Genomic DNA, 21,691 nt, shown 5'->3' on the forward strand with positions numbered 1-21,691 from the left:
GACATCATAAGATTCAGGTTTTGGAGTTATTTTACTTGTCTTTATGTATGGTCGTGATGGAAGAAAAGGAGAGGAAGATAGAAGAGGGAGAGAAAGGAAGTGAATTGCTTTGTGCGATCTACTAACATTTTAGCATTTCCCTAAAAAATACAACTTTTTATGATCTGCCAGGAACCAATTCTTCAGCAATGAAAACTTCTAATGGAACACAAGCCAAACAACATCGTCAAATTTTGCTACTTCAACCTCGGAAATCTGACATACACCAATGTCAAGGAGACAGGAACCACTTTGAGTATACAAATAGTTCCTATTAGGCAAGTCACTCAAATGGCTTTTGCAAGAACCGCTTAACACTAAAATTTGTCAGTTGTCACCAAACAAGAGAAAGGTGGGGGTCACAGCCCACAAGAAACTACCAAAATGCTCTTTATCTTGTTTGGTAACATATGAGATTGCAATAGCAGAGTCGATCCTGTCCATACGAGTTACTCCAAAAGAGATGACAACCATTAAAGGTAAAACTCAAAATGCAAAGAGAGCACCATTGATGTTGACTGAACTCCAATTATAGAAGAAAGCTTAAAAACCGAAGTACTTCACATACACAAATGACATAGAAAAAAGATAATGGAGGTGGTGGAACCAAACCTAGCAGGCACCCACAAACAGCAAGCCTCCAAAAGACTACTAGTATTATCTACAATTCCATCTTTGTCCCACCAGTGAAATTTATACTGAAGACATCGGGTAAAGATGAGAACAAGTCCGGACAATGTTGAACTGCAAGACACATAAAAACAACCAGTATAATCATAGAATTGAGAAACACATCCTTATGCACTTTTGAGTTTTGACTAGGTCTCTTTTGTGCCTTGAACATCACTCGAAGGCCCATTGATTCTCCCTGCGGACCTCTTCCTCTTCCTCTGGAGTGAAGTCATTTTTAATGTTGAATGTCTTCCTAATCTCTTCAGGTGTCTTTCCCTTGATCATGTCAGCAACAGTTTGGCAAGTCAAGTCCAGCAAACTCTTGATATTCAGGTAGTTGGCAGCCTGAAAAATTTGAACCACAACAACCAACCATTTTTTTTTTTGTAAAATATACAACTACGTTAATGAAAACAGCAATCAAGAATTCCTGTTACATCTAATAATACTCCATTAAAAACAAAAAAAAAGGACCAAAACTCAGTCAGCTAAGAGAGAGACTGTTCATAGCACCAGAAAAAAGAAAGCCTATCAAGGGGAAATATCATTCAACAGATTGAGCAGGTTCAGAAAATAGTAATTGTTGCCATCAAAATAGAAAAAGTAACCACTAAACCAGGATACAACCAAAGCACATAACAGGCAGCAGAACATGAAGAAAATAATTGTTATGAAATTTGTACATGACTGATACAAATGTTCTGAAGATGAAGGAACCCAGAGTTTAAACATAATAAAGGTGACTGCTCTCAAGCAAATAATCCACGCATGTACCCAAAAAAGTCTTATACCAAGAGGATAGTTTACCAACAGGAGATATACATAATTGAACTGGGTAATCCAGTTCAGCAAAATAGATAACTTGTGTGTTCTCTATATGTAGTGGGTTGTGGGTAGATCGTCTTCTCCAGCATAACCCCCTAGATCCAAGAACAATAAAACTGCGACGTAGTACTGGAATATGGATAGAAGCCCAACCAATGAAAAAACATACTTCTCCTAATCGAGTTCACTTCCTAAAAACCTGGAGAAACAGGCCAAAGACCACTTTAACAAACACTTCCTCCTGTATATCCTGTCACTCTAATCTAGGTAAAAATAAGAGAATATTATGGTTGGGCCAAAGTAACAAGAAAGGTAGAAGGGGAAGAAGACTCTTTCGGCATAGACGTTCAATTATAACCCTATAAGAGCACAAGTGTCCCTCCCCACCACCACCGTCAGAACCACATCTCAGATGCCTGACATGGGCGCTTGAACCTGTGGTAGATGCCTGACCCATAAAGAGGCATCTATCGTAGGCGTCCAACCACATGTTAAGGTGTCCACCATAGACGGCCCACCACAGGCTAAGGCGTCTATGGCACCTAGCTGTAGGGCATCTACCATTGACGCCTGATGCCAATTTAAAGATTTGCAATTCTATATAGATATTCAAATTCATGCAAATTTTCTAATTTTCCAATTATCAGATTAGATTTAAAGAAATTATAAAATGAGAATATTGCAAATAGTAACAGCATATACTATGAGAACATAATTGGGTAGCGTACAAAGGAGGAGTTAGAACCTAGGACAAGAAAGGGGAGTGGAAACATGGCCAGGGAGAAGTTCTCCCACAAAGAGAAGTTACAACTTCCCAAAATCTATATGCTGTATTAGTGTTTGGTATGTGAGAGATGAAAGGAGAGAGAGGTGAGGAGGAGGGGGAAAGGCAAAGGGTATAGAAGCAGTATAAAATACATGAGGTTGGCCAATGTATGTATTTTGGTGTATTTAGGGCATTACTAAGAAAAACTAAGGCGTGTTTAGCAACTTAACTGAGAGATGGAAACCTCAAAGCTTTCCTATGACTTGAGCGAAAATGAAGGTAATGGCATAGAGAAGAAAGAAATCAAGCATGATTGTGTAAGAACAAATCATTCAAACAAAGCCTCATTGTGCCAAACTCCAAACTATCTTAATTCAAAGAAACTTTTCTGCCTTCATTGTTTTATTAGAGCACATTCAACCCAAATAAAGAGGAAAACCAAGACCAACCAAGGTACAAACAAAAAAAAAATTACACGCAAAAACCAACCAAAAACAAAAATTCGGACAAACCGGGAATAGATGCCTAGCAGACAACAGTCATGCCTATGAGCAATCTAAATAATAATCGACATATAAAGTTCAATATGCATCATAATAAAAGGAAATTACACAACCAGAATATAATTCAAGCAAAAGTTGAAGCGCAAAACCTCAAAACAAAATGCACAATTGATTGTTCAGTAAAATCATAAATCACTAAAACATTTCAGTATAGTTTTATTTTCTTCTTTCCAGAAATTACACCCAAAGAAACCATCGCAAATAGTAATAGTAAAAAAAGAACGAACCAAAAAAAATTGAAATAAATAAACTCTAACTTTCCACAAAATTAATCAAAATCCGATCTAAAAGGTCAATATTTGCTCCACAATAAGATCAACTCACATAAAATTCAATTTCCAAAGCATATAATATAACGATGATCCGACTAAAAGAAAGAGAGAGACATACAAGGATGAGATCGAAGAGGGTAGCCTGGTCAACTTTAACAAAATCAGCATCCCAAGTCTTGAGTTCATCATCAACCTGACGATCGTTATTTTCAGACGATTTAGGAAAATCGACATGCTTCTTACAGTACTCAATCACCTTAGCAAGGATCTTACTGGTAACATTAGGCAAAGGAATAACATTATCAGCGCAATCATCTTCAACCATGTGCTTAATCGTCTGCGATTCAAGAGCAACCGACTCTTCTACCTCGAATGTCTCGCCATCGGAGCTCTTCAAGGTTATCTTCCTTGTTGACGCCATTAAAATCTTTGCAGGTTTCGAAAAACTCTAACCCTAACCCTAGGAGAGAGAAACTAAGTGAGAGCTGGTGAGGAGAGCGGGAGACGAAACGGGTGAGAACCAAGGTGTGGAATTTTTTTGGGGGAGATTATAATTGATAAATGATTGTTCCCATTAAATTTTGATGTGGAGGTATGACGCCCATAATGCCCGTCAATTAGACTGACTGTGTTCGGCACAAACTTTTTAAGTAGCTTTTAGTATTTTGACTTGGTCAAAACACTAATTAAAAAAAATAAGAGTGTTTGGCAAGGTAGTGGTGTAAGTAGCTTTTAGTGGTACAAATAGTGATTTAGTAGTGTTTGTCAAAAGCTTCAATTTGTAGCTTTTGGGTAGCTTTTAGTGGTGTATAAATTATATGTTAAAGTTTTATTTGAGTTTTTAACTAGTTATTCTTAAACAACTACTTTGACAGCTTCTTTTACCGAACATCAATATTTTACACCGCTACTTGGACAGCTAACAGCTAATTGCTACACACCAACCACTAATAGCTACCAGCACAGCTAACCGCTACTCTCACAGCTAAAAGCTACCACCACAGCTACTGTTGCCGAACACGCCCTAAGGCTATGTTTAGTTCACCTGAAATTTTCTGATCTGAACTTATCTGATCTGATCTGAACTTATTTTTTCTGATCTGATCTGATCTGAACTTATTTTTTCTGATTACAAGATCTTATCTTTTAGATTTTTCTCAATATATAAGAAAAATATAATCATGTGGGGTCTTGTTTGATTCGTCTCAATGAGTACTTTATTAATATTCAATTATTATAATTTTTACTAATATGTATGAAAGATATAATGATTTTTAAATATAACCATGATCTGAACTGATCTGATCTGAACTTATTTTTTCTGATCTGATCTGATCTGATCTGATTATATCTGAAATAAGCAAAAATAAGGTGAACTGAACATAGCCTAAGTAATAATAATATAATATAGGAAAAATTGTTAAAAATAAGTTAACCTTTAACCGGTCTTCTTTTAATAAGTTAATCATTGGATTATCCTGGAATAAGCCATCTTTTATATCATTAAAGCATTAAACAAGTTGGATTACATTGTGACCTGCTTAGAGCTGTCAATTCAGTTACTCGAATCGGGATCAGGGTCGGGTCATCTCAGGTTTCAGGTCATGTTCGGTCAGGTCGTGTCAGGTCATTAAATCAAACAGGTCGGGTGCAGGTCGGGAACGGTCGTAATTCGGTCAGGTCTGTCTCGGATAATTTCTTCTTTCGGGTTCGGTCAGGTTCGACGCGCTCAATTTCGGGACATGTCATCTTTCGTGATTATGTGGTGTCGGGTCGGGTTTATAGCAGGTTTGTAGCAGGTGCTTTCAGGTTCAGGTCATGCACGGGTCGGATACTTATCAGGTGAGAACAATAGCGGTTTGGGTCAGGTTCGAGTCGGTTTCAGGTTGGTAGTTATCGGGTTATACCATACTTGGTTTCAGGTCACTTTCGGGTCGCTTCGAGTACGGAACATGTCATGAATTTTGTGTGGCGTCGCTTCAAATTCGTATCATTATTTAAGATTTCATTGAAAATTAATGCTTGACTAGTTCATCTAGTTATATGCCTTTTTACAGTAGTATTAGTTTATGATTTATGTTACTATGTCGTGAAATCAATGACAAATCGAGTTATCAACAATCAACAAGTCGGGTAAAATCGGGTAAGATGTAGAACCAAGTCAAGTAAAATAATGTACCGGGTCACAACAGGTCTAGTAAAATCAGGTAACGTAGAACCAAGTCAAGTAAAATAATGTACCGGGTCACAACAGGTCTAGTAAAATCAGGTAACGGGTCACAACAGGTTGGGTTAATGACAAGTTACGTCGAGTTATAATAAGTTTCAGGTCCTAATCGGGCCAGGTGTCGAATCGGGTTCAAATCGTTGTCAGGTCGGGTCATTTCAGTTATCGGTCTTTTTTAGGCGAGTATCGGTTCAGGTTCAGGTCATAGAGTATCGGGTCAAGAGCAGGTATCAGTTATTATCAGGTCGGGTGCATGTCAGGTTTCAGCTGACCTGTTGTGCCAAAATTTCAGGTGCAAGTCAGTTACAGGTCATTACAGGTTCAGGTCGGGTTATCAGATCAGGTCATTTTTTGACAGCTCTGTTAGTGCCACCTGCTAATGCAAGGAACAACCGATTATTCTACCCAACCCTTGCAAACACCTTCTACCCACCCCTACGAACACTCCCCACCCTCCTCCAACCACCTCACCCCCAGTCGCCCACCCATTTGCCTGCCACCACCTCCTCCCCCCGCCTCTTGCAAACCCTCCCCATCCCCCCACCCTCGCAACCCCTATTCCCCCAGCCCTACAACCCCTTTCCCCCCTCTCAGACCAGCAACCCCTCCCTCTCCCTCTTAGTCCCGTAAAACCACCTTTCCCCTCTACTTGCCTTGCCGGAACTCTTCACTTCACTGCACCAGCGTGACTGCATCTCAGGCGTGATTGAAGCAGAGCTAGCAACAGGGTGGTGCCGTAACGCGACACCAAGCAGAGGAGGCAGAGCAAGAGAGAGAAGAGAGGAAGAAGGAGCAGCTAGGTTGCGGCTGTGCTCAGGTGTGTATAGTCGATTGATGGCGGCAGGCGTGACGCTCATCGACGGAGCTGCAAGCAGAAGCGTGAGTGGTTGAGGGGGGTTGAGGGTGGCAACGGGGGTGTGGGGAGGGTGGGCTATGGGGGTTGTGCGAGGGTGTGGGAGTGTTCGGTTGTGGTTGAGGCTAGCTGGGGTTAGGTGGTCAGCCATGGAAGGAGGTGATGAGAGATGAGAGAAGGAGGTGATGAGAGATGAGAAAAAAGGACATGAGAGAGGAGAGAGAAGGAGGTGAGAGAGGAAAGATGAGAAATATTAAAAACGAAAAAAATCTGGATTTTTTCCTTTCTTTTAACCGGTTCAATAGGTCATAAGTCATCTAACTCATTAAAGGTTTAAGTTAGTCAAAGTTGACTTATTCCAGAATAATCCAGTGGTTAATTTATTAAAAGAAGATCGGTTAAAGGTTAACTTATTTTTAACAATTTTTCCTATAATATATTAGAAAGTAAAGTAATTTATATATTGTGTACATATTACCAAAAAAAAAATTAATAGTTCACATAATATAATTTATATATTGTGTACCATGGTTGCTAAATGCAACAAAACTCTAATAGGAGACTTAGTCGGATCGGAGATGTTAGATTTTCAGTAGTATCCGACTCTAACCCTCCTTAGACTTGGAGTCATATTTTTTTGATGAAGTAGAGGCCAAATTATGTTGTAGGAGTCGAATTGGATATTTCGTTTCGAATTAGTTAGGGTTGGATCCGTATTGAATTGTCATCCCTAGGTCTTATAGAGGGATCAACATCGTAACCTCTCGCAGGTTAACCCAATTCGGGTAAGCGGATTATACACTTTAGGAATGGGTAAAGAGATATCCCTTTCCCATAAGTGGATACACTTTAGAAATAGGCCAAGTTTAACTTGGTTTGTTACTTGCTTTGTTTGTTTTTTAAATAAGGCAAAGAAAATGATTTTAATATGTTAATTTTTTTTTTAATTAGGAAAGATAATTGGTCCGGAGACCAGTCTTTGTAGACTACTAGCCTGCATGCTGCAGGGCAAGCCAGTTTAGAAGTTGAGTACAAAGCTAAATAGTCCGAAAGTAAATGCCCAAGATATTGTTGGGATGAGAATTTGAACCCTGGACAAATGCTCTAAAATTCAGGATGGTATCCCCACTAAGCTACCACATCTCCATTGATCTAAATACGCTAATTAGTTTGTATCTAGTGGAGTTGGAAAGAAAAAATTCACCTAATAAATCATATAAACTAGTATTTTGACTCGAGCGATGCCCCAAATTAGTTTTAATTATCAAATATATTATTATTCATAAATTTCCTAATTGATTCTGGTTTCATAATATTTTGCCGAGTACTAAACTGAAAAATGGACATTATGGCATAATAAATGGTACATCTCCAATTTGAGGACATATATCTTTGATTTTCTACTTGTAAAAAAATAAGAAAAAATACATATTAAAAAATATATTTTTTATTAAAACAAACCTATTTAGATACTATTTGTTCAGATGGACCTAGCAGCCATCCATTGGCAGGTTCCTCAACGTATTACTGCTCAACCTCTATCTTCAGAGACTCCATTGGCAAGTTTTACTAAATAGCCAGGTGCAAGTTTTACCTTTACTCGTTATCTCGTTATCTAATACCACAAGAAAAAGATGGATACGGTAATCTAAGCCAAGCTTTCCCAGCAGCCACTCCTCTTTTCCCATTATTAAAAGCTAATTTGAAGCATTAGTCACAAACATAAAAATTCAATCTATAAAGATGGATAAACTTTACCAACAGGCCTATTCAATCTACAAGGCACAAATCCAAACAACATTAAGGAAAGCAACTAAAGAATTGACTCTTACTAACTCTATTTTCACACTCTAACAATTGAAAAACCTCTCTATGTTTACATCATGAGCATCATCAAGGAAATGAAACTTTACATCAAGTCAGTCAGGGTCATATAATGATTTTAAGTACATATATGTATATAGCAGAGGTAACAGCCATATTACCTCTTGTATCAGACTAAATATGCATGTACTTCCAGGTACCATTATTTATATCATCGGCGTCTCACGATTCCATGAATTGGGAGATTGGCGGCATTGTTTTCGTCTTTTCATGACCTGGGATTTTGCATTTGTGAGAATGATACATGAGATATATATAAGCAAATACATTCAGCTTTTTTTTTTTTGACAGGTCAAATACATTCAGCTTTAACTTCCTTCTGTCATATTGTTTCCCTATAACATTTTTCCTTATTCTTTTAGGTCACACATGACACAACCAGGAACTACCACGACTAACATAAGCATTTGATGAAACAAAAGTGGTCACTCACTATCTGGGTGAGAAACTTGAGCATAATTTCTCTTGCTTAATAAAAGCAATAAAAACATATCTACGTAATGTGAGATCAACCCCCACTAGGGGCACGTGGGAATTCCTATTATCCCCCCCCCCCCCCCACCCCAAAAAAAAAGAAACACTCCCAAAGGGGGATTGCTTGTTAAGTTGTTCAGGTTGACCTGTGTGAGGATCCAGGTCCAGTAGAGTGCTTCCCCTTACCAAGCAAAAAATAGGAATAAAGAAATCAATGTAAGAGTAACGTATTTATGATTCTACCTACCACAAACTCCACGAATCTCAACTTCACGATATTCTTGAACAAGGGCACAGCAGCAACACATGAAATGTGAGAGGAAATCGTCAAAGACGCCTCCCTGCAAGAGGAAGTGCACATTAAGCTTCACAAGCTTCATTTTGAACAGACCTGGATATTAACACAAATGGTGCTAGGCAAAGAACAGTTAATCCTCCATCTCACTTTCTCTCATGAGTCATCATGAATCATTCTCAGCATGTACGAAGAGTAGGAACTTACATTAATGTTCAGAATCTTGCGCAGCTTTCCCCTGACGCAACAAGTGTAGCAGCAGCAAGAGAGTATCAGTGAATAGGCCACCAAGTCATTACAGGCTTCAGCAGAAGCTGTTTATAGCATCGAGATATTCTTGTAAGCTTCAAGATGGACAAAATAAATTTTTTAACCCTGAATATCACCTTTACTTCTAGAAATTAAAGGCAAAGTTACAACTGATACATCTGTGCAAGATATAGAGAAGAATGTCCACAGATAATCATTCAAACACAGACCAGGTGTGTGCAACTTATGCAAATTACAATTAATGTACCCCCTCCAGTTTTTATTAGTTTACTCATTTCTTTGGGGGAACATTTGCCGAGGCACTAGTTTTAACTTTAATATCTCTAAACATCAATGAGTAAAAATTACAAAAAAGTTGATATTTGGATAATACATATTTAGACGAATCTAGCAATATCTCACATGACTATATATTTCATTAAGTACAAATCATAAGAGATAGTCAAAGTCATGTATGTGAATAGTGTCAAAAGTCAAAATGGGTAAACTAATAAAAACCGAGGGAGTATACAACAATTATAGAAAGATGGCAAAGTAATTTCACAATACTTGTGTATCTGCATTATCTGTATAGGATAAAAGAGAGGACATGTGACCTTGGACAAACAATGATTTACTGTCTCATGAGATTACCAATTGACTTGCAGTCAAAACAATAGACTTGCTCATCTAGACGCAATACATAGCAGTGGCACCGTGATTTTGCAACCAAAATTCCACATAACAAAGAGACCAAAAATTCGAAAAGCGGGAGAAAGAATATGCAACCTCAGCTCAATTAAAAGTCATCAGCAGGATTTGAAGTGTAATGTACTCCCTCTAGTTTGTATTAGTTTACCCACTTTCCTTATTGGGCTGTCATTTATAAGTCTTTTTTTTTCTACTTTTGGAGTGGTCCTAAAAAATTTATATTAGTATCTTCACACTACCCACTCTATTCTCTTGGCCCACAACATTAACTTCAATACAATATACAATAAATTAATACTTCCTTTTCCTGTCTTTGACCTCTATACTTATTTCGAGTATAACTTTGTGCCCAAAGAAGTGGGTAACCTAATAAAAACCGGATGGAGTACTCTTAACACCAAAAATATGCTATAAAAAATGTGACTAGCATACTATTTGCAATGATACTTACACATGTATTTATTATTTGCCACAGTGGAGATTTTTGCAAATGTTCCACAGGGATAAAAGATAGTCTTTAGACCTGCAGAAGAAAAGGCTGTCAGTGTTTAGCTAATGATTATCTACAACAGATTTAAACAAACCGTGAAAATATATCACGCATTTTGATAGAACTCAAAAATGCAAGTTGCTGTCTTTGATCATGATCGCCTATAGCAAAACCAATAGATACGTGTGAATGTGTGATACATACATAGACAAGGTTCTGCACAACAGTCCAGCAAATCAGTATGCCACTCTCCATGGTGATGTGAACTTCGGTTTGACAGAAGATCGCGCCTTGAAGAAACTGTAGAGGCAGTCCTGCATGGGGACAGAATATCAGGCACTTCCAACTTCCGAAGCTGAAGTGTAAACACTAAAAAATGTGCAACCATAACAAAATGCTAGTGCTATTAACATGTTAAAACCTTCTGGGCAACTAAATTTCCCAGTTTGTTGAAGCAGTAAAGCAAAATCACCACAATGGTAAAATAAATGCCCGGATAGCGTATACGTTTTAGCAACTATTTAGCAAAGAAGTCAGAGTTTCAACATTTTTGCATCAAGAAACCAATGTCAATTTGTCAAGTTTGGAGGAAACGTAATCTACATGTAAAAACATTATGAGGCAGGGAAACATACTGCCAAAGTCAAACTCATCAAGCTTAAATTTTCAGTGGACATCAGAAATATCATGCTGCTATTCCTATTAGAATAATGTGCAAACAAGACCCTGGAGAAAGAAGCAAGAAATCTACAATGTTATACATATAGCCCAATTGAGGAGTGAGGTGTGGAGCGGTGGTTTGCTCCCTCCTCCAATCCCTGTAGTCAACGGATCCATCCATTTCAAGAGAACTTGTTTACCTTATCTCCCAAAATAAAGAAAATAGCTAGATTACAATATTATACCAGCAACTCCCCTAGACAGAACAAAAGAAAAAAATTGAAAACTATGATCATAAAATAACATATTTACAAGAAACAAACGAATGCGAGACAAACAAAAAGTATCAAGAACTTCAATCTTCCTCCCTATCTTCAAATACTACACTTCAACAAAACGTGATACCTAAGCCTAGCATGAGAAAGGTTATGGGCCATAATATTGCTTAAGAATTTGGTCTTTAAGTGAGACAAAAATGAAAAAGAAAATTTGCACTAATGGATCATTATCTTCTTTAGATCATGTTTAGCAACACAAACAAAATGAGTAATTACAAGTCATGTAATAAAAACTTGCCCAATACATGTCCCAATTATAAATGATAAGTACCTGGAAATTTCATTTTTCTTGGGGGAGGTTCCGTCAAATGAGTATTTTTCATTGGCATAAGGAGGCTGGGCTCTCTTGTTACCTTTCACTGATTCACTCTTTTCTGTTTCACAGACCACGGCTGCAGTTTGAGTAACATCAAGAAGGCGCTGGATGACTTCACATTGAGTCATGTCCAAATTAGTTTGTGAGCGTTGGAGTTCCAACCGGAGCTTTTCATTCTCTTTTCTAAGTGCTTCATCAAAGGAAACCTTTGGGTATGAACAAGAAAGAGTCTTCTTCAGCACCACAGTATCGGTTTCACAGGGATCTGGTTTAAGAATCACTTGCTGCACCTTTTGATCCTCTTCATCTAAAGTATACTCACGCTGATCCATTTCAATGTATTCCAATTTTTCCTGTTATATGTGTAATCAATAAATTAACTCGTGTGACTAAAAACATATGAATAATGGGGAAAGCCATGAGCATATATAGCAACAACACCAATAAAGCCCAACTGTCATAATTCATGGCTGTATCAGAATTTATCTGGGAATTGACGACAATAACGAATGACTGATACTGGTATGAAGTTGTGAAAATAAGAAAATGCACATTTGATGCTGGCAGACTAGCAAGCAACTTCTCAAGCCAGAACAATTCTATAGCAGTATCATGTCATGTCTTATATAGCAAGATCAATATTGAAGTGGCCAGATAGAAATTTTGGCCAAATCAGATTATGTTAGTTTCCCACAAACCAAATATGTACTTATTCTCTATTTTGGCAGACTCAAGATTGAGCAGAATTGCTTTAGATAGCTAGCCTTGTAGATATTGAGTCCATCAGTCCGTTACATCATGAAATAAGTATGAATAAACAGTAAAGCTCCACAAATAAGCTTGCTACACAATTTAACAAAAACGAGCCTGGAATTCGCTCATATATAGCCAAAGTTAGGGCATATTCTATGCACTGTCTCCTCCCGAAGTGCACCTTATGATCATCACAGAACCAATCTTAAAACATGATGCTCTCTGAGATCATTACGCCCTCATTTTGCAGATGACAGCTTACAATTACTCAAAATATGCTCGATATTTACTTCAGATCAGACTACTTGATCAACAAACATCAAGAAAGCAGCTATATATGAATGGTTGTACATTAAAAAATGGTTTGTTAATATTTCAAAAAAATTGCCACCTTTTGTATGTTACACCTAATGTACAAGTAGAGCAAGCAATTGATTACAAGTTACATAATCATTTTAAAAAGTCTGGGTTCAATATATACTAGTATAGCTTTGCAGATAAAGAAAGGTGACACCATATTCTGGAATATTCAAGAAGTCAATAGATTTTTTTTCTATGCTTGCTTAAGAAATTATGGGTTCAGGCTAACTCTTATCGATATATGAGAGCTCTGAGACCAAGCCTTTCTTGCTAACGCAAAGGCAATCTTCTCATAGGCTGCACAGTGTTCCAAGTTAATGAAGAAAAAAGATGATACTTAGCATATATTTTGGACTGATATTCAATCTAAGCAATTGGATTTTGATAAGTAGTACTCGCCGCAATAGACATGCTACTACATGCCTAAGCTTTTCATCCAGGTGACAAGTCAACAACACATAATTGGGACACTAAGGCAAACATAATATACCATAATTAAGCAAGCAAAATTCTAAATACTCCAAAATGACCCTCCAACCACATAAAAGTCCAAATTATCACCAAAATAGAACAACCTATCAAATCCAAACTGCTTTGTCCACAAATTGACCCGGGATAGTGAATATGCCACAATCATTCCAACAAACTCATATCAATCTCACACCCAACAACCCATAATACCATATTATATGCTTTTCACATGCCATCATCAGATCATCTTTATAATTGATCAACACAACTAAATACCAAAAAATTATAGAAAAAGCAATAACCATAAATGATAGAAATACAATTTACCCTGACTCTGGCATTATCGACGAGAGTGATGAGGGGAACGAGCTTCAAGTAACGATCAATCTCATTCTGGGCCTTCCTAAACTGATAGACAATATTCCACCCCATTGCAAGCAAGTAAAGATAACTTCTATCCTGGCAACTATGGACCAAAATATATGACCTCCTAAGTGCATCTTCAAGTTGCTCAAGAGGCTCCCTGGTTTCTGGGTACCTCTTGAGCTCCGAGATCTTGAGCTGCTCCAGCAAGTTGCCAATCAACTTCAAGTGATTAGCAAATTGTCGGCAGTTCTTCCGGTGCATTCGGGCAGTGTTCGCCGCCTTCACTATCAATCCGATTAACTTCACTGCATCAAGCCCAGTTAGCTGAGCTATTGTTGCTACATCCTCCATGTGATCCATCTTCAAACTCAACTTCAATACACAATACTACTTCCTCCTCTTTCTTCAAGTAAGACAAACACAGACCCACTAAAACTAAACTCTTTAAGTATTAATCTCAAATTCTCAATCAAAATCAACAATTCCAAAACAACCCCATTTCTGGAACATTCTCAAATCTTCACACGCACACACACATAAACAAACTAACTAAATTATGGCTTCAGATTGAGGGAAAAAAAACAAATGGATTTTTCCAAATTTATGCTAAGATTGAACATGCATTTTATTTAACAAACAGAATAGATCTTTAGCTTCAAATTCCCACTCGTCGCTTGCCCTCACTTCAGCAGCAAAATAATTACCTGAAATAGAAATAAATTCGTCAAAGATTTTAATGTAGGTAAAAATAAATTTGAGTGGAAAAAGAAGAAAAGCGAGGTCAAAGAAAAAAAAAAAAGTGAAAGACTCCATGTTTGCTTCAATATCTTCAACAAGAAGTGAAGTCAGACATTAGAATTAAAGAGAGAAAAAAATCGTCATTGCACATTACATTATCAAACATCAGCCATAATTCTGCGGAGAAAAATCAGACGAATTTAATTTGCATTGAAGAAAAATATATATAAAAACTGTATGTAAAATAGAAATTAAAACCCAGAAGAAAAAATAAATCACGACTCACGAGTATGGTTCTGCACCGCTGTCAAAAAAACATTCGGATTAATTAAAGTAAAATAAAAAATTAACAAATTAATTCTTAAAAAAAACTACTAATACCAGTACTACTAAAGTCTAAAGAAGTAAATAAAATTTAAAAATTTTCTCTGGAAAAATGTAAAAAAGGAGAGAAACGGCATTGAAGTTCGTGAGATGAAAAAAACGATGCGCATTGTTTAAAAAGATGTAAAAAGCTTCATCATAGAATTTGGAGAATTTTTTGATTTCAGAAGAAGAGAAGAAGAAGAACGACTTACTGATTGTCGTGACTCAAATCTGTTATGTCTAAAGTCTGTAACAGTGGTATGAAATTCACATTTGCTTTTTTTTTTTTCCTTTTACTTTCTTTCTTCTCCTCTGCAAAATTTGCAGAGTTTTGTTTTGTTGTGTTGTTGATGACTTGAATACTTGATGTGGTGTGTGTTGTAGTGTGCACACCATGCCCAAACAAGCAAGGATTTTAGACTTTAGTGGACTTCACAGGAGGGAGTGGTAGTTTTTTGAATTACTGAAATGTCCTTCAACTTTCTTTTTAGTTACCATGACTGACATCAATTAAATTACCATATACAAGAGGACATCAACACCTCATAGTCCCTGTCAAACCAAAAAAAGGAAAAAAAAAAAATCCCTCTACTCTCTATTCTCTCTTCTAGGTTACAAGCATGCAACTATACAAGGGGAAATTGAGAAAAAATGTGAAAAAAAAAAAATCTTTGGAACGTTGTTGATAGACCTCATTATATGTCGAGAATGGGATGGAACAAGATTTACGAACCCATTAACATGGGGAATTGGACTTCGGAAGCCTTAGGCACTGGAATTTAATTTTTATGGTAAAACTAGCTTGGGCCATTGTGAGAGGGTAATAAATTTTGGGTTCGAATAATGAAGACTAAATATTTAAAAAGATCTTCCTTGGGGAGTTGTAGTCAGAAGCAAGAGGACTCACCTCTGTGGAAAGATATTTTGAAGGAAAGGATGTTTTGAATAAGGGGCTTGTTTTAGGATTAGCGACAGGTCTGACATATCTTTGTGGTACCATGTATTGATGTATGGGTTGGGGAAAAGGAATTATGTAAATGCAACTTTCTTCCGATTCCTTCATACATGGAACACTGGAGAGTTAAAAATATCATTAGGAATGGAGTTTGAGAGGTGGTGGATTGTTTGAATAAAATTCTTCCTAACAATATCATAGATTATTAAGTATCTTCCTCTATCTTCTAACGCATCTGACCTGCTTGCTAGGAGCCCAAGAAATTCTGAATTTTTTATATTAAAAGTGACTATAGGGTGGTTTGACCACCGATAGGTTGTTTTTCGAACGTTCAGATACAATGGAATAGGATTTGTAAAATCAATGTGCCTTGCAAATATAAAATGCTACAGTGGCATTTAGTCCATGAAATACTCCCAGTTGGAGGCATCCTAGCAAAAAAAATTAAAATCTTATACCCAATTGCAATACTCCGTATTTTTGGAGTTAATTCTTTATAATTAAGAAAATATAAAGAATATAATTAAAAGGTATTTTAGTATTACTTACAAAAAAAATAGAATAATAATACAGTTGAGTACGTTTACAACTTTATCGTAATTCTATTATAGTTCGGTTTAGTTAATCTCGGAATTTAAAAGATTAAACCGAGTCCTACTAACCTAGATAGGCCACACTATAAGTAGAGAGAATAAGAATAAAAAAAATCAGAAAAAACCCTAACTCTCTCTCCTCTCTCAGCTGTTTTTCCTCTCTCTCTCTCTCTCTCCTCTCCCTCGCTGTTCTCTCTCTCCTCTATCCTTCTCTCTCGTCGTGTGCGAGGGTTGTGTGTGTGGTGGTTGGGCGCTTTGTGCGTCGTCGTGTGCTGCGAGCAAGGGAGTTCGAGGCTAACCGACGAAGTTGGCGTGCGAGTGAGTGCGTAAGCGTCGGACTGTGACGTGGTGGTGTGCAAGACGTGCAAGAGTGTTGTGCGTGTTGTGCGATCGAGTGTTCGCGACAAGGGTTGTGCGAGCGAGTGAAGCTGTGCGAACAAACGAAGCTGTGCGACATTGTTGTGCGAAGTCGCGAGGAGGTTGTGCGAGTGTGATGTGGTCGCGGCGGGTCGAGCGAAGGACAGCGACGCGAGTGCTTGGCGTCGGTGTGTGCGAGGGCAAGGCCTCGAGTGTGGTGTGCGAAGCAGCAGGGCCGGTGATGGGGCTGTGCAAACAGCCCCACCGCACAGGGCCTCCATCACATTAGGGCCTCCAAATCTGTTACCTTATTATATATTAGTTCCATCATATATAGAGCAAAAGAATTACTTTGGCTCACTGGTAATACTCCGCATTGCCATTTGTTTGTTGTGTTCATGGGTTCGAATCCCATGTGAAAAATTTAGTAAGTTCATTTTCCCCCCTTTTTCCATTATTATTTTTTAAAATTCATTTGGGTTTTGTCGGTGTAAAATTACCTTTTTTTAGATTAAAAAAAAAGTATTTTTCCTTCCACTATACTAATTTCATATAAGTCATATCTCTTTCTTAAAATCATATTTTTTTTTCCATACTTTTATGTAGCATCACATGTATAAACCATAATTCTAGATATTTCTTTATTTATTTTCCAAGAATTGTTTAATTATTTGAGTTATCGTGATAATAAGTTATTGTTTGCCTATGACCGTTAAGTAAAAGGTGAGAAAAAGAGAAGTTCTTGATTGTTAAAAGTAGATAGCATTATTCTCTCTCTGTTTTTATTTTTTTTGAAAGAACTTCTCGTTCTCTTTATCTTTTTTTATTGGCTCAATCATAAATTGTGAATTTTGTTCTTTTGTAATTACCAATTTATTCTATATGTATTTTTCACAATATGTATAATCCTAAAGAGAATTAGGCCTAACTTTAAAGTTAGCACAGGGCCCCCAAATTGTTTAGGACGGCCCTGCGAAGCAGCCTCGCAAACGGGTGTGGCTGTGTGGCGAGCGAAGGCTGCCATAATTTCATTGCCGGAGTTTGACGTCGGCGAGTCTAGCGGTATAAAAAAGAAACCTAATATGTATATGATATTATATTAGTTTAATATTATATATTCTATTTTTATATTAATTTAAGTTGTAAGTAATTATTTTGTAATTTGTGTAAATTAGTAACTAATTAAGTCGTATAATTAGTTTAAATTATTAATCGATTTTAAGTTGTAAATCTGATTTAAGGGTTGTAATTAAATAAGGTGAGAAGTAAAGAAAGTAGATTATTGTTCATTAGTGGAGTTATAACCTTGCTATTCGAACCTAATTTTGGAGTATTGGACATATGACTTGATTGGACATATGACTAAAGCTTGAATGGACTTGGTAAATGTATTAGGTTATTACACTAACTAAAATCAGTTTTGCTCCTAACATCGACCTTGAAAAGATGCTAAGCTCAATAGAATATAAAAGAAAAAGAAGTTAATAAACAATGAGATTAGCTATCGTTATATTTCGAATTATTAAGTCGTTATAGTTAGTTACACAATATACAGTTGACAATATTATCAAGGACGTAGCACTGAAGTACTTACTTAATCGTTTAGGTCCCAACTTCATAAGCAGAACATTTGGTTAAGACAGCGAAAATTCTCCGTTACAAGATACGTACGCGTATTAGTTTAGTTGCAAGTACTAGTATCATGATTAGGTTGTGATTTATTCTATCGGAACCTAGAATCATGATAGGGAACGGTTTGATTGTTGAGATTGTTTGGTAACATGTTTATGATTGGAAATTGATATGTGGCATTGAAATGCGTAATTCTGTCGTATTATGAACATGAGCATTGTATTCGTATTATCTGATCCATGGTGTAACAAGAGTGTTACAAGAGCAAAAGGATTGAGTATTGTAACTAAGAGAACATGTTAAATGATCATTCTATGTGATTGTGATACGAATGGGTCGGACAATATTAAGAATGAACTATGGCAATAAACTTGTAGTTGGACTCCCTACAAGTAATGAATAATTGGGGGAGTGTGGGACTTGTTCAACACTACTACGCATGTCTACTGTGACGACAGTAGTGTCCTTATAAATTTTGATAACTCAAGTAGGCGGAAGGTTCCATACGATCTTGGGGGTATGCATACTAAGGTGATGGGTGTGAGACGGAACGAAACCGTATTTGCATTTCATCTAATAGTCCAGGTTGTCTATTAAGGAAAATTACTCCATCTAACTTATGCCCATTGTACTAATCTCACCTTGAAACAATTGACCACCTTTTCAATCAATGTCATAACAAAACTTATCTTCTTAACATTGTTTATCGATCTGGAAAGAAAAAAATGACATTATATTAAATAATAACACTTCAACAACTACAAAATCCTCCATAAAGCCAAATCTATACTAATATATTAAAAGGCGTTCCTAAGAACGTATATGTGCCACGTGTCACCCTCCCTCATCCAATAACATTCTATCCATGTATTTCACATATAGTAAAAAAAGAAGAAGAATTATTTACGTAAAGATTCGAACCCACAACCTCAAGTATGAAAGTCAGAAATCCAACCATTACTCCACCATACCATTATTGATTTTGTAATCAAAATTAATGATGACATATATATGAGTGGAAAACGTTTGAAATACATATAATGAATAAGATAACTTTTTAAAATGAGTATGATAATACTTATTTAACTACTAATAAATTGTAGCAAAGAAAAACTCCGGGGTATCTCCCGGGCCTAAACACTAGTTTCTTTATAAAAAATGGGCTCTACAAATAAAGCTAGATTCTTACTACCACGCAGGTAGGGCCTGTTCTCTTCGGCATAAAATAGCTGAACTAAACTGAACTGATTGGAGCTGAACTGAACTGATTGGAGCTGAGCTGAACTGATTGGAGCTGAACTAAACTGAGCTGAACTGAATTAAATTGAATTAAATTGAATGTAATAAATATATAAATAATATCTAAACAATAATAATATGAATATTAAATAATTTGATAATGATAAGTAATAATAATGAATAATAATAATAATAATAGTATTTTGGATTTTTTTAAATAATAGTTATAAATAAATAATATTAATAATCATAAATAATAATAATAATAATAATAATAATAATAATAATGATAATTAATGATAATAATGATAATTAATAATTATTATTTTATATTATTTGTATTAATATATTAATATTTGATGATGATATATAATAACAATAATATCTAAGAAGTAAATTAATATTACTATTTTAATAATTAGATTTAATATAATATAATAATATTTAGTAATAAAAATAATGATTGGGTTGGACTGTGAAAATTACATCATAAACCGTCTTGACGCGATTTGATTGGTTTATGGGCTAAAAAATGTGGGTTTATTTTGTCTTTGACCTAAACCATGTTCCTCCTAATAATAATAGTAATAATAATTAGTAAAGCTATAATAAACAAAATAATATATAGAAACAATAATAATAATAATAATAATAATAATAATAATAATACTTAATAGTAATGATATAAAAATAAATAATAATAACAGTAATTAGTAAAATAAATTATACCACATAATAATAATATTTAACAAAATGGTTATAAAAGAATAGAGCTGAGCTGAACTGAACTGACTAGAGCTGAATTGAAAATAAGCTAGAGATAACAGGCCCGTACTCCTTTCTCATCTCACTCACATCTACCTTCCATCACTCGCCATCATACTATCATTTAATCGTATGGGCTCCTCCTCCCCCATCCTACTTCAAAGTAACCAAGATTATACCAAAATATCAAACATTAATAAAAACACCGTAATTTATAAAAATGAACCTAAGTATGCAAAATGCAATACAGATTGTTTCAATATGAGTTTTGAGACGTGCATCTCTCATATTATCATGTTTTGTTTTTGCTTTTTTCTTTTAAGAATATATATATCAGTCAACCATGTGAGAGGATAATGTTAATAGACCTCCTCCATTGTATTGCATCCGACCTCAAGGAATAAAAAAGACAATTTAGATATCTTGCCAAAAAATAGTAAAATAAAAATAAAAAAGGTCATCCACTATTGTCTTAATTGCGATCATAACCTACAACTACTGGTGGTCTAGTCTAGCACTCCATATGTGGTAGATCCCTATCATATGGACTCCCCTACAAGATGCTTATACTACTATAAGATACCCCAACGGTTCGTTTGGTAGTCGTTAATAAATTGCGGTAATGATGGGAATGAATTTTAAGTGTAATTTTATTAGAGAAGCACCCTTAACATCTCCATGAGGATGCATTTTTTCTCCATGGGCAAGCAATCTCAACCCTAAACTTGTGTTTTTATCTCTAAGGGGAAGCAATTTTCATTACGACTCATTACCGCCTACAAGGTGGTATTGGATGGGAATGAAAATTCAAGAAGGAAAGTGGACACTTTAGGATAAATTAGCATTACCATGCTAACGGACAATGATATTTTCACAAATTTACACACAAATTCATTCCCATTACCACCATTTATGACCAACTACCAAACGGGCCTTAAGTCCCTAACATCATTGAACTCACGGGTGTCACCTCAATAATTTCTGAGTATATTTATAACTTATAAGCAACTTATCAGTCTTTTAATATATAATCATATGGTGGATCATGTAACATCATACTAGTATAGCAGTATGTAATTTAGTTGTGCACCAAAAAAAAAACTTTTTGCCTCATATTATATACAGTGTCTCAAGCATTGATAGAGGCAACCATGTGCTTAGTGCTTACTACATACTACTTAGCTAGACAGCTAGTGCGTTGTGTATAGGAGATTGAAGGTGAACCCTCAGAACTCAAAAGGCTATCTTTTTCTTGTATATTTTTACCAACTCTACACCATACCAAATACAGTGGCGCACTAAAGATGTTGGAATCTAATATAAGTGTGTATCTTACCTTTTGATTCTTGCATTGAATTATCAGCTAACACCACCTGTGTGGCTTGAAAGAATTTGCGGTCTTAGCAACTATAGAACTTCTTATTGGGAGGTTTGATATCCATAGTGCAAGAGAGAGGTAAAT

General features: G+C 36.0%; 2 protein-coding genes across 6 annotated transcripts; both read right to left on the reverse strand.

Annotated features, from left to right (window-relative positions):
- Window positions 1-547: 547 nt before the first annotated feature.
- Window positions 548-3,700, reverse strand: LOC125498218 (SKP1-like protein 1B). The gene is made up of 2 exons (XM_048645969.2): window positions 3,256-3,700; window positions 548-1,056 (listed from the first exon to the last, which is right to left on the reverse strand). The coding sequence occupies exons 1-2, from the start codon at window positions 3,556-3,558 to the stop codon at window positions 883-885; spliced, it is 477 nt and encodes a 158-aa protein (XP_048501926.1). The 5' UTR covers window positions 3,559-3,700; the 3' UTR covers window positions 548-882.
- A 4,227-nt stretch (window positions 3,701-7,927) lies between these two features.
- LOC104895562 (protein MID1-COMPLEMENTING ACTIVITY 1) lies at window positions 7,928-15,178 on the reverse strand. Of its 5 annotated transcripts, XM_048645967.2 has the most exons (9): window positions 14,901-15,173; window positions 14,609-14,626; window positions 13,546-14,288; window positions 11,590-11,987; window positions 10,525-10,634; window positions 10,282-10,353; window positions 9,078-9,184; window positions 8,823-8,916; window positions 7,928-8,316 (listed from the first exon to the last, which is right to left on the reverse strand). In XM_048645967.2, the coding sequence occupies exons 3-9, from the start codon at window positions 13,942-13,944 to the stop codon at window positions 8,264-8,266; spliced, it is 1,233 nt and encodes a 410-aa protein (XP_048501924.1). In that variant the 5' UTR covers window positions 13,945-14,288; window positions 14,609-14,626; window positions 14,901-15,173; the 3' UTR covers window positions 7,928-8,263. The 5 variants fall into 5 exon arrangements, with proteins under 5 accessions (XP_048501924.1, XP_057251859.1, XP_010680410.1 ...); XM_057395876.1 differs by lacking the exon at window positions 14,609-14,626 and having other exon boundaries at window positions 8,819-8,916; window positions 14,901-15,176; XM_010682108.4 differs by lacking the exon at window positions 14,609-14,626.
- Between the last annotated feature and the right edge of the window lie 6,513 nt (window positions 15,179-21,691).

This window comes from Beta vulgaris, chromosome 6 (genome assembly GCF_026745355.1).
Source record: "Beta vulgaris subsp. vulgaris cultivar EL10 chromosome 6, EL10.2, whole genome shotgun sequence".
NCBI classification, from domain to species: Eukaryota; Viridiplantae; Streptophyta; class Magnoliopsida; order Caryophyllales; family Amaranthaceae; genus Beta; species Beta vulgaris.